The sequence below is a fragment of the Podarcis melisellensis genome (genome assembly GCF_964234715.1).
Source record: "Podarcis melisellensis genome assembly, chromosome: 12".
NCBI lineage: Eukaryota > Metazoa > Chordata > Lepidosauria > Squamata > Lacertidae > Podarcis > Podarcis melisellensis.
This window is the reverse complement of record NC_138544.1, coordinates 47,956,083-47,968,655: the sequence shown is the minus strand read 5'-3', so window position 1 is coordinate 47,968,655 and position 12,573 is coordinate 47,956,083. Positions and strand designations below refer to the sequence as shown.

At 39.7% G+C, this 12,573-nt stretch overlaps 1 protein-coding gene and 1 long non-coding RNA gene across 3 annotated transcripts in view; one reads left to right on the top strand and one right to left on the bottom strand.

Annotated features, from left to right (window-relative positions):
* Positions 1-10,987, top strand: part of UBE3C (ubiquitin protein ligase E3C) — a 58,957-nt gene extending 47,970 nt beyond the window's left edge. Inside the window, exons 19-24 of one of the 2 annotated variants that reach the window (XR_014173289.1) lie at positions 876-1,088; positions 4,469-4,657; positions 4,761-4,827; positions 6,014-6,144; positions 9,097-9,397; positions 10,859-10,987. Coding sequence is in view for 1 of the 2 variants with exons in the window: in XM_081931539.1 (XP_081787665.1) it covers positions 876-1,088; positions 4,469-4,657; positions 4,761-4,827; positions 6,014-6,144; positions 9,097-9,267 (771 nt within the window). In the remaining variant the exon portion in view is untranslated. Of the gene's footprint in view, positions 1-875; positions 1,089-4,468; positions 4,658-4,760; positions 4,828-6,013; positions 6,145-9,096; positions 10,752-10,858 lie in introns of those variants that run through there. The other variant, XM_081931539.1, reaches the window with a different exon arrangement.
* Positions 1-12,573, bottom strand: part of LOC309353410 — a 36,472-nt gene that overhangs the window by 17,473 nt on the left and 6,426 nt on the right. The window lies entirely within an intron of this gene.

The window sequence follows — 12,573 nt, the reverse complement described above, 5'->3', positions numbered from 1 at the left end:
TAGACACCAGGCACCAAGGCTACCTGAAAAAAACAACAACCCTAACTTTACTGTATTTATAAAATAAGAGTAAAACAATAGCAATACCCATAGCCTTGTAATATTTCATACAATGTGTATCTCTATTTAGATACATTTAAAAGTTTGTACATAATTAACCATATGCCTCTCTCGCTCGGGGTTTGTTACTGCTCTTCTGTCCAAGTGCAGAATGTATTCCCATGTTGTGAGAATCTCTCCTTTCATGTAAATAAATGGGGGGAAATGGACTGAATTGTCTTCAGAGGTAGCCCCACATACAACACATTAGAGTAATCTAACCTAGAATGGGGCTAAAGAGAAAATCAAAGTTTCCAAAAGTAAGTAGAATTGACTGAATACACACAGGAGATAAGCTGCCATTTATTCAGTAAGGAGGTGGTCTTTTTCATTTTGACTTCAAATAAAAGCATTCAGGTTTTCTTATATAATGTTTTGGCAACTGTTAAATGACGGAAAGAGATTCTCGGCAACTCTACCATGGCACAGCTTGATTAAGTCATTTCTGAGTTTTGATGTTGCTAATTACTTTATGTATTTATGGGACTTGTTTTAATGTTTTTGTTTATGCGTTTTTTGTATTGCCTTTTCTGATACATACTGCCTTATACTGATACAAACTGCCCGATGACCACTTTTGGTGAAGGGCAATATAAAAATATCGAAATAAAATATTTACATTGGATGGATGATACGAAGATGGATGGGGGAACTTGTATAGCACTCCCATAGATGGAGGAGATAACCTGCTAAGTTTCTTAAGTGAAAGGACATAGTAAATACTTAGCTTCTGAAGTATATAAAAATAATTTTCAACTTTACTTTTTTTTTTAAAGGCTTTATATGAAAATATGCTTGTCGAGCTTCCATTCGCCAGTTTTTTCCTTTCAAAGTTGTTGGGAACAAGTGCAGATGTGGACATTCATCACTTGGCTTCACTAGATCCCGAAATGTACAAAAACCTACTTTTTCTCAAGAGCTATGAAGGGGATGTGGAAGAACTTGGGCTGAATTTTACTGTGGTGAATAATGAATTGGGGGAAGCACAGGTAAGGGACTTCGACTTTTAAGTTCTCATAGAATCATAGAATCATAGAGTTGGAAGAGACCACAAGGGCCATCGAGTCCAACCCCCTGCCAATCAGGAAACACCACCAGAGCACTCCTGACATATGGTTGTCAAGCCTCTGCTTAAAGACCTCCAAAGAAGGAGACTCCACCACACTCCTTGGCAGCAAATTCCACTGTCGAACAGCTCGTACTGTCAGGAAGTTCTTCCTAATGTTTCTCAGCAATGTTTCTATTCAGATGTCATAATGATAAAGCATATGTTCATCAATGACTTTGTAACTTGGACTCAAAGCATACAGGCACTCTTTGTATTGATACTCATCAAACTAGCTCTTCTGGCAAGTCACATATGCCTTTAGATACAAGCTTTGGTTGTTATAGGGGAAATTATTACATAATTTTTGTATTTAAATTAAAAGTGCTTTGCATCAACCTCAAGTTCTTCAGTTTCATCAGAAGCATTTATACATTGGGATATGCAGAGAATACTGCTTTACAAGTGTCACAAAGTGTTTGCCTGTTTGCCTTGCCTGTTGAATTGTTTTCATAAATAGTTGTAGTTGATGACTCTAAAATGTTGGTATGGAATACTGAATTTGTAGACATTCAGGATGCTATGAAGGGTTTTCAAGAGTATATGAGCTTGAATACAAAAGAGCTGGACAATTAGTTCCAGAGGAACTTTGCATTGTGCTTTTCGAACAGGAACCCCTGCTATGCGGCAAATGCTCACTGAAACAGAGGAGAATTTGAAAAGCAGTGTGTGATGCGGTAAGGGGGTCCTGCTTAAGCCCTTGGGTGCACCTAAAGTATTTCGTTGGATCTCTGCCATTGTAATTACTTCTGCTGGGTGCTTCTGAGAATATCCTTGTGAAAGAATTTAAGAAGAACAATTTCATATCTTAATTGACTGTCTTTATAAGGAAGCAGTTCAGCTACCAATAAAGGAAAGCTATTATTACTTGGAGAAAATCCAGTCTCAGACACAATCCTAATCATACTATTCAGATCAAGGGGACTTTTATGTAAATCCACTTAAAAGTAGAGTCTTAAATACAGGTGACCCATCTGTACCCCTGAAAGTCTGCTGGATATTGGGTAGAGAAGTCCGGTAAGAGGCCACTGTTAAAACAGAGTCAACAAGAGCATCAGGTAGAGTTTAGCCATTGTACAGTTACTTGCAGAAGATACTTGTTGCAATGGCCGCGCCCATCATCACCATCCCCTGCTCATTGTGTCCATTTTGCTAGTTGAAAAGATTATGTACCAGAGTCTCGGATTAAACCACAATATCCTAAATTTGGGTCAAAACAAAAAAAAAATCCTTCCAGTAACACCTTAAAGACCAACTAAGTTAGTTCTTGGTATGAGCTTTCGTGTGCATGCACACTTCTTCAGATACACTTGGAGAGTGTGCATGCACACGAAAGCTCATACCAAGAACTAACTTAGTTGGTCTTTAAGGTGCTACTGGAAGGAATTTTTTTTTGTTTTGACTATGGCAGACCAACACGGCTACCTAAATTTGGGTGTAATGATAAATATTGAGGTAGAAAGGGAGGTGGATTTCATTTAGAACCTAGCTTTAATTCCTGATGATTGCTTAATTGCTTAATAATGCCTAATAAATGCATCCCCAATCTATCAGCATCAACCACATTGTTCATGATGGGGCTCTTCAGGCCTTGGACTCTGGCATAGGAACTTGTGTTACATAGTCAGACCACTGGTCTATCTAGCTGTTGGTTATATATGCTGGCAGCACCTCACCAGAGTTTCAGATGTTCTCCCACTTAGTTACATCGCTTCCATCCTTTCAAAAAACTTAACCGTTTCAAGGAAAACAAATTGGAAAGTGTGATGATGCTGTTGTGACAGTGTTCAGTCTGTGCTGATTAAAACATGGCAATGGGAATTGAATGGTATATTGGAGGGCACTAGAATTGCAGTAATTCCAAATAAATGTGTGTTGCTATGCGGCTATATTGTGCTCGGTAGTCTGACACAAAGGGCATCCAAGCACAGAGGCCTCCTTCTAGACTAGAAATGTTTGATAATGGAGCAAAGGGTGGCATTAATTGGTAAATCTAGACCTGAGTGTCAGCAGTGGTGACCTGTCCTGTTTTGCTGCCTGAGGCAGAGCAGGAAGGGGCCATGCCTCACTTACCAGTGCATAGCTTCTGGTGAGATCTTGTGAGAGGTCAGTAATATCTTGCTGGAACCTGGATACCACAACCTGGGATTCTGCCATCTTAAGGGTAGACTGGCCCCAAGTTTCACATTAGATTCTGGTGACTGGGAGGTCTAGAACAGGCTTCCTCAACCTCGGCCCTCCAAATGTTTTGAGACTCCAATTCCCATCATCCCTGACCACTGGCCCTGCTAGCTAGGGATCATGGGAGTTGTAGGCCAAAAACATATGGAGGGCCAAGGTTGAGGAAGTCTAGAATGTTCCTGAGTACTGTATCCAGTTTCTCTCACACATAGCACACAATGATTTTCAGCAACAAGGAGGTTGATGTCACCTTGCAGCTTGGAATATACCAGGCAAGATCTAGCATGGCTTGGGGATACCCCACCTGGTGATATCTCTAAGACTTTGCTGTATCTGAGATCTTGGGGCCTGTAAAGCACTTCGCTAGCCTGGTTGGGTGACATCCTCAGCCCCACCTTGCATACATGCGTAACGGACCCAGAATGCGCCATCAACAGATACCCACAATGCTTTTTTTGTGGGGGACGATGCATTTTGAATTCAGGAATCTTCTCCAGAATTTTGACAGAGTAGAACTGATTCATTCCTGGCTCTGCCAAAACTTCACTGACTGGAACTCCTTGCATTTGCTCATCCTTAATTATATATTAAAATATTTTGTGGTCAGAATGTTAAGTGTATTCTTGAAATAGTTTGCTTCTGTATTGCAGCTGAATCTCGCTGATAAAGCCTCTTTAGGGGAATGTCTATTTTTTTATTTATTCATGGAAGAAGTTCTTTTGGGTTTGGGTGTGGTCAAAATGAAAGGAAAAGCGTTTAAAAAGGTATATTGCCGGTTTAAAGACCTGTGAACTATTGGCCTGCATAATTTTAAATAGACTTTATAGTTATGCCATCTAGTGGCAGAAGGTGCAACAGAACTCCTGCCTAAATTTAGTTAGTAAGGACTGGGTTTTAATTTTCTGCTCATATCACACCGTAAATGCCATTTGCATTGATATTTCTATGTACAAATCAACAGTAATATTGGGTAATATATAGGCTGATATGCCACCAGATCGTCATCAATGATATTACTATTTAGGAGGAAAAACAGTTCATAAGACTGACATTTATTTCATAGAATATTTTTATGTTTTACAGGTGGTTGAACTGAAGCCTGGTGGAAAGGATATTCCTGTCACTAGCGCCAATCGAATTGCATACATCCATCTTGTGGCAGACTACAGGTTAAACAAACAGATCAGGCAGCATTGCCTTGCATTTAGACAGGGTCTTGCCAATGTTGTTAATCTTGAGTGGCTTAGAATGTTTGATCAGCAAGAAATTCAGGTACTGTTGCATACCTCTGTGGACAAAATAATTTAGTAATATAAACCTTTGAAAATCCTTCCTGAAACTAAACTATGCACCTATCTTTCCCTATCTGTTCTAGGTTTTGATATCTGGTGCACAGGTTCCTATTAGTCTAGACGACCTTAAAACTTTCACAAACTATTCAGGCAAGTATATTGTAAATCAGATGATAAATAAGACAAAATCAAAGGCATGAGCCAGGAAGGTTGAGCCACAATTTTCAATTGAAGAATTAACTGTGTTTAACTTCTCTCCATTTCATGGGTTGCAAATTGGTTCTAAATTTTAGTTGGATCATTTTCCACATTACAATTTTTAAGAGCGATACTTAAAACAACAGCAACCGGTTACAACAAAGTCCTTTATTGGCTCATTTTTATATTAGGGAGCTCTTGGATGATGCCCAGTGCCACAAAGAAGACTGAGAACACCAAATATATAATAATGTCATACAAATGTACGATCATTCATGATAATCAGAATGCCTAAGAACGTCCGCTACAACGAGTTTTTAAAGCTACATTAATACTCTCATAGGACATGAAATAAAATACTCAGATGTAGTCGATTTTCAGTAAAATCTTGGATTTTAGTGTTTCAAAACCTGTGACAGTCATTGGTGGGAGACCTTGTCACACTATGTTTGCCGTTTCCCTCCTGCTAATCTGGGTCCAACCCCATAAATTTAATGAAAAGATAGTGAAGGCAGATACAACTGGAAACTATAATTGAAAGTCCTGCTTGCTGTATTTGGTATTATACCCTTTCCCCATGGCGCTGAGGCTCCCAGCTGGGTCTTCTTTCCCCATATTGGTCTGGCTTAGACTTGCTTAGTCTTGGAGATGGAACTATCCAAGGTGCCTTCTCACTCATGCCTTTGTTTTTCACCATTTCTGCTTAATGTGCAAATGTTGCATTGATTGAGCTCAGTTTTAGAATGCTGGGCTGCTTCCAAAATGTGCTGAATCTTATGATGTTGCACATTTATTGAATCCCTGAAAAGGCTAATAAGGAATGGGACATGCCATTCCGTTGCTCTCAGCACCGATGTATCAGGTGGTTCAGAATACGTTGGTTCTTTTGCTGGCAGATGTGGGCTGTATAATCTGCACATCTGATTTTCTGCAGTGAGTACTGTAAGACGTGTGAACAAAAGAAACCAGTAGTGAGGAAACTTGCAGCATGGCTGGCATTAGATGAGATCTGATTAACGCATTTCAATCATTCAGATTTATCAGTGTATCTAGAATGCACTGCAGCTGTCTCTTAATAGTATATCGTAATAGCGCTGTTCGACATTATACAATTTGTTTTTCTTTTGGAAAATTGTAGGTGGTTATTCTGCAGATCATCCAGTAATCAAAATCTTTTGGAGAGTTGTAGAAAGTTTCACCGATGACGAAAAACGTAAATTGCTCAAGTTTGTGACAAGCTGTTCACGGCCTCCACTCTTGGGGTTTAAGGTATCTGTGTTCCTGAAATTGGCTTCACAGAAGCATAATCTGATTTATTGCTCAACAATTTAAGAAAAAAGCACAATAAATAGGAGTACTCAACATTTGCACACAACATTAAGTGCTCATCAGTTCCTCTGCCTGATTTTGGGGGGTTCCTTCATGCCACTGACACATGGTGAAGTATTTTCAGGAGACTAAAGTAGAGGGCATTGAGGGATTTTGTGTTCTTCATTGAGTAACTATTTCTAGACCTTGAGAAATAAGGTTTCACTGATCCTCTGGCTTATCACATATTCTATGCCACCCATCTCTATTTTTGCATTTTCTGTTGTGTCTGGAATGATTCTTGATATTGAATCATTCCAGACACAACTTCTTGATATTGTGATCTGCTTTGAGTATGGCTTACCATTGGGAATCAGCATACATATACACGACACTATACAGCTTTGTATTTCTTATAAGCGCGTTACAGGGACTGTGCCTACCCAGTAAAATCCTACCACGTAGTGCATATTATTTGACATGAGGAGCAGGAAAGATGCTTCCTCTATTTATGGGCAAAGATTCCCAACAGCTGTTGCCGCTGTCTGATAATTGTGTAGGTTGATGAATAACTCCTGTCAAATGCCAAGAGCTGTTATTGTTTGCCCACCAAGCTCAGGGAAATGTACTGTTACCATGCTGCGCCCAAGCAGCATAGGAGCCCTGAGATAACTAGCGTAATTCAGTGTGACTATTACAAATGCTGTTGCAGTGCTTTTTTGAAGATGAAGAGCACCATGTACTGTAAGTAGTAATTAGTATTTGCAATGAAATAAGTGGATTCATTTAATGAAAAAAAATATATTGAGGGCAGCAATTAGTACAAAATGTCTTCGGTAATTAATTGTACATAGCTGCATTAAAGTAGAAGATAATTAAATGTTACTGTTAAGAACATAACTTTCTAATAGCCTGGCTTTGAAATCTTGTCCATGCTACATTGTGGAACCTTCACCTTTGCTAAAGTTAGTTCAGACTCATTTAGAAGAATGCAGTATGTCTTGAAGTACTTTTACTTATAAATAGCACAGTCACGACTTGCACTGTTTAAAAAGGGGGGGGGGGGAATGGAAGCCTTTACTGCCAGCAGCTTCAGCTCACAATAACATATGCTACAGCTAATTAAAGTTTAATAAGTTTAATAAATGAGATTGTTACAGACAAAAAAAAAATCATTAAAGTGCAGTTGGAAACTGTTAAGTTCCAATCAGGTCACACGATAAATTGATGATGCTTCTCACTTCTCTACTATTGCAGATTCCCGTTCCACAGTATTTAATTATTCAACAAATGGTGCCCTTGGCTTGACATTTCAATATAGAACTTCATTTTTAACATTTTTAAAGCTTAAAGTAGGAAAATTCAATTAGCATTTTGAAAGGAACACTAAAAATACAGCATTTTATCTATGACATACATTTTAAGGCCTCCATTTAAACAATAATTTAACTTAAAATCTCATTAACCTTCTGGCATGGGGTGTTAGGATTTCTTTTTCTTTTTTTGCAGTTTCTAAAACCAGACAATCTATTTTCACTCACCAAAGCATTTGATTAAATTAATAAACTCTTGTAAAGAAAAGGAGAGCTTTGGATTATAATGTGGAAATGTCTTAGGCACCTAGGGTGGGTTGTGGGTGGGAGGAGATATCTTGTTTTCTAAGAACTGAGGAAAACCTATTTTCTTTTCCTTTTGGGGGGGGGAAGGAGGGGTAAAACCATTTTACACCTTGGGAATGTTCTTATTTTGTTAGAGGCAGAGTTGTTAAGTAGCTAGATCAGAGCTTCCCAAACTGTGTGTTGCGACATGTTAGCGTGTTGGCTGCAGTGTGTAGGTTTGTCTTGCAAACGCTCCCTGCACTTCTCCTGGTGCTGCAAAGGATTTTCACCTCTGGTTTGCTAGTAAAACTGAATTACTGTGTCACGAACTGATGCATGTCTAAAAAGTGTGTCACCAACATGAAAAGTTTGAAAAGCTCTGAGCTAGATGAATCGGGAATAGGCAGCATGTCTGTGACCAAAATGTTCCTTCAAAGTACTTTGATACGGTTTGACATTTTTGGGAGTACCAGATAATAATCTCTCTGTGTGTTTGTGTGTGTGAGAGAGAAAAAAGGTATTTGATTCCTAAGATGTTAGAAAATGATTACTTTCAGCTGAGAGCTGACCTCTGGACTCCACACAACAATCTCCCCACCCGCCATGCTCACAATGGTGTAACGCTACATACTTGTTCTATTGCTGTAAGCAACAAATGGTTTGAGGATTATTTAAATCTATGTGTAGATAAACACCAAGTGCACATTACAGATTGCTCAGCTCCATAATACATCTTGATTCCTGATAAACCCATGCAAATTAGCTTTTCAGTGAATCAGAGTTAGGCTTTTAACGATAGAACATGTGTTTTGCGGAACAACAGTTCCACAAAACAGTTTTTTTATCTAAGGGCCAATAATCACATTGCTGTGTTAAGCTTACACAAGAATCTCAATGCTAATCCAGTTTTACTTGTAACAGATGACTTCCATGCTGTATCAGAAGCTGCTTTTGAAACTCCTCTCAGTTTCAAAACCAGCACTGGCTGCTTTTAAAGAAATTCTGCTTCTTCAACCTTTCTGTGGATCCTGGCCAAAATCTCAAGCTGGCAACTGTCGTTCTACAACACTGTTGAATAGTAAAATTATAAAAATGAACTGATGTGGGCAAAATACCTTGTAGTTGTCCATTTCACATAAAATTCCACAATAGGAGGTTATTGTGACTTCAGAAGCTAATAGTGTATCTCTTAATACATGTTTAGGGGCTTCTTTAAGGCCGCAAAGAAACTTTTATTTGGTTTGGTTTTTTCTCTCCTTGTTTGGATGTTTGCTCTAATCCTTGTTTCATCGTTACATCTTCTCTCCTGCCCCAGGAATTGTATCCTGCTTTTTGCATACACAATGGAGGCTCTGATTTAGAGCGACTACCCACTGCCAGTACCTGCATGAATTTATTGAAGCTTCCAGAGTTTTATGATGAGAACCTTATGCGAAGTAAGCTGCTTTATGCCATTGAATGCGCTGCTGGATTTGAGTTGAGCTGAGCTGAGCTACTCTAATGCTCTGTTGAGGAACTAATCAGTGCCTACTTCCATACGCACCACCCACACCAAGCAGATTAAGAGAATCCCACCTAGGTTTCTGCAACTCATCTTTCCTGTCAAATACCCTCAAGTAGGTTTCAGTTTCAGTGCAAGATGTTATTTCTCTGTCACTCATTAAGCATTTAACTGTATCAACGGTCTCTTACTCTGATTTCAAAATAATGACGCGGTGTGCAGTTTGGTAGGCTTTCCAGGAAAGAGCATATTTGGGGCACAGTAACATCATTTTGAAAATAACCAAAGATGAAGCTTTGGCTTTGCGCTGTTCAAATACAGAATAATTCCATAAGCTGGCAATAAAGCAACATACAAAGCAGCCCACGAGGAATAAACAGGGTGATGACTTTGGAGAGGGAAGCAGGCATTTTGCAAGTGGCTCAGAACTGAGAGGCTAAAAGCAGTTCCACTTATTTTTTCCTTCAAGCGGCAGAAATTGTTTACAAACCTTTCTGCAACTGCAGTTTGTTGCAACTGGGGGGGAAATGCATTTTTATTACTGTGGTAGGCATTGAAAGAAAGCGTTTATTTCACTTGTGTGCGTGCGTGTTTTTTCAATACCTTCAGTTATCTGAATGGGCATGCCTGTTCTTCAGTCACTACCTTAACCTGTGTCTTGATTAACTGGACATGTTCTTTCCTTCTTCTGTTCCATTTTCTCCTGTGTGCCTGTAGACTTTTTAATGCGACAGACTTCTTTGGCATATATAATACATACGATAGCTGTGACTTTGGAAAAGTAATACTTGTAACAACTATTAAAATATATTTGAACCGGAAGCTCCAGGCTTTTACTCTTTTATATCTGAAAGCCTGTGGGTGGGTGTTCACATACCCTCTTCAGCTTTCTCTGTCAGGAATAATTGTGGTTGGTGTAGAAACTGGGCTTTCCTTCGTTATTTGCCATGATTAAACAACTACGAATCCATTTGCTCAGTTAGCAGTTAGCTGCTTGGACACGGGGGAGTGTATCACTGGACTATGTTTGACTGACAAGGCAAACATTTGTTTCATGTGGTTCAGAAATGGTTATGGCACTGGGTCAACATTTGTCTTCACGTGCAATTCTCACTAAATTATTTTTTTAATAATATAATTAGAACCTAAATCATTAACGGGCAGAATCAAGTGTGTCCTTTATTGTCACTTGGAAAAGGCCTGAGAACTTTTACATTGGGGGGCCCTTCCACTTCCGGCCTCCTAGACCGAAAGCTATTTTACTGCTGGGGAAGCTTCTGAATTTCATATTTAATTAGCAGTAAACAGCAATATATTTTAAATGTGCAGAAGAGCTCTTGAGTGATTTTAAGATGTTTACTAGTGTTAGTACAAAAAAATGTATAATTTCATGATTTGGATAAGAAATGAAGTGTTAAAAATACTATTTGTAGTCACAATGTACAGAAATAAAACAATTGTTTTCTTTTTGGTTTTGTTCTAAGCTGCTTTATTTATGGTAACATTTACAATGCCCTGCCTATTCTGTTCCTGATAGCTGGCTGCCTGTGTTCTTTTTATTTTTATTTTTATATAGATTATGGAACTTAACACAGAAGGACTATAGAAACCTTTAACAGGACTGCTGCCTTCTCTAAAAAGCAAAGCCTGGACATTTCCTTTAAAAAAACACACACCATTATTTATTCTATAATCCAAAGTATTAAATATTTTGAAATTATTTTTTCAACTGAATTAGTTTGTTGGATTAAAAGCTGTCATGTTTGTAAGTTGTAAAATGTAAATTAAACTCTTTTTGTATTGAGTCCTAGTATTTCCAGGGTTTTGTTAGTTTTAGGCCACATTATTTTAACGTCTGGTAAATTACAATTTACTCTTGTTGTGCAAGCATGATGCACAGTTTCTAAAATGTTACCAAGGAAGCCAAAACAAGAATGAGGCTGACACTGGCCAAAATCAAATGAGCTATTCTCCACCCCTTTCTCTTCCATGCTACATTGCAACCATTTTTAAACAAAATGTTTTTGCAGGCGGTCTGCCATGTGCTATAAAGTGCTGCTCTTAGCGCTTTTGGATTGGGAGGAATTATATTAGCACATATGTGACTTTGTCCAGTATGTTCCTGTGGGCAGGACCTACAGCATAAAGGTAAAGGTAAAGGTACCCCTGCCCGTACGGGCCAGTCTTGACAGACTCTGGGGTTGTGCGCCCATCTCACTTAAGAGGCCAGGGGCCAGCGCTGTCCAGAGACACTTCCGGGTCACATGGCCAGTGTGACATCGCTGCTCTGGCGAGCCAGAGCCGCACACGGAAACGCCGTTTACCTTCCAGCTGGTAAGCGGTCCCTATTTATCTACTTGCACCCGGAGGTGCTTTCGAACTGCTAGGTTGGCAGGCGCTGGGACCGAGCAGCGGGAGCGCACCCCGCAGCAGGGATTCGAACCGCCGACCTTTCGATCAGCAAGTCCTAGGCGCTGAGGCTTTAACCCACAGCGCCACCTGTGTCCCTGACCTACAGCATAGGTGGTGTAAAATTCCAAGGGCTAAAACCTTAATGACAATTAGCACAATGAAAAAAAGCAGGGAGCAGCAGAGCCTGAAAGGAATACAGTCAGTTCTTTTCAGCCTTGGGAAAAAGAAAAAAAAAAGTATTGCAACATCATGCTGCCTGGGAGCTGGCAGTCATATTTACTATGCAACCGACCAGCAAGATACCAACCAATTGTCAGAATCTGTACAGAAATGCCCATGTTGAATTGGTAGGTGAATGCAGCCCCACTTGTCATATAGCTACTGTATATTTCCTAGGGCCTCAGTTCCATCTCTGTATCCCTTGCAATCCTTACCTTAATCCACGGGCCATGTTACTGAGATGTCCACTGAGCCACAGAATTATGTATGTAAATATGACCCTAGAAATGGATGAGCCCTGGAATAAGGGGCAGAGTTTAGTTTTGTTCAGAGAGAAACTTTGGAGGGTGGCATCCACGTCACCACAAGCTTTGCACTCACTCAAGCCTTAGCAGTCAACCGTTTTCGCTCCTGAACGCCACAAACCTGGAAGTGAGTGTTCCGGTTTGCGAACGTTCTTTTGGAAGCAGAACATTCGGTGGGGCTTCCGATTGGCCACAGGAAGCTCCTGCAGCCAATCGGAAGCTGCGCCTTGGAAGTTGAATGTTTTGGAAGTCGAACAGGCTTCTGGAATAGATTATTATAAGACTATGGTGGTTCAGAGGGGCCTGTTACCTGGCTCAGTGGGCCAATTCTACACATACTCTAAATACAAATTAC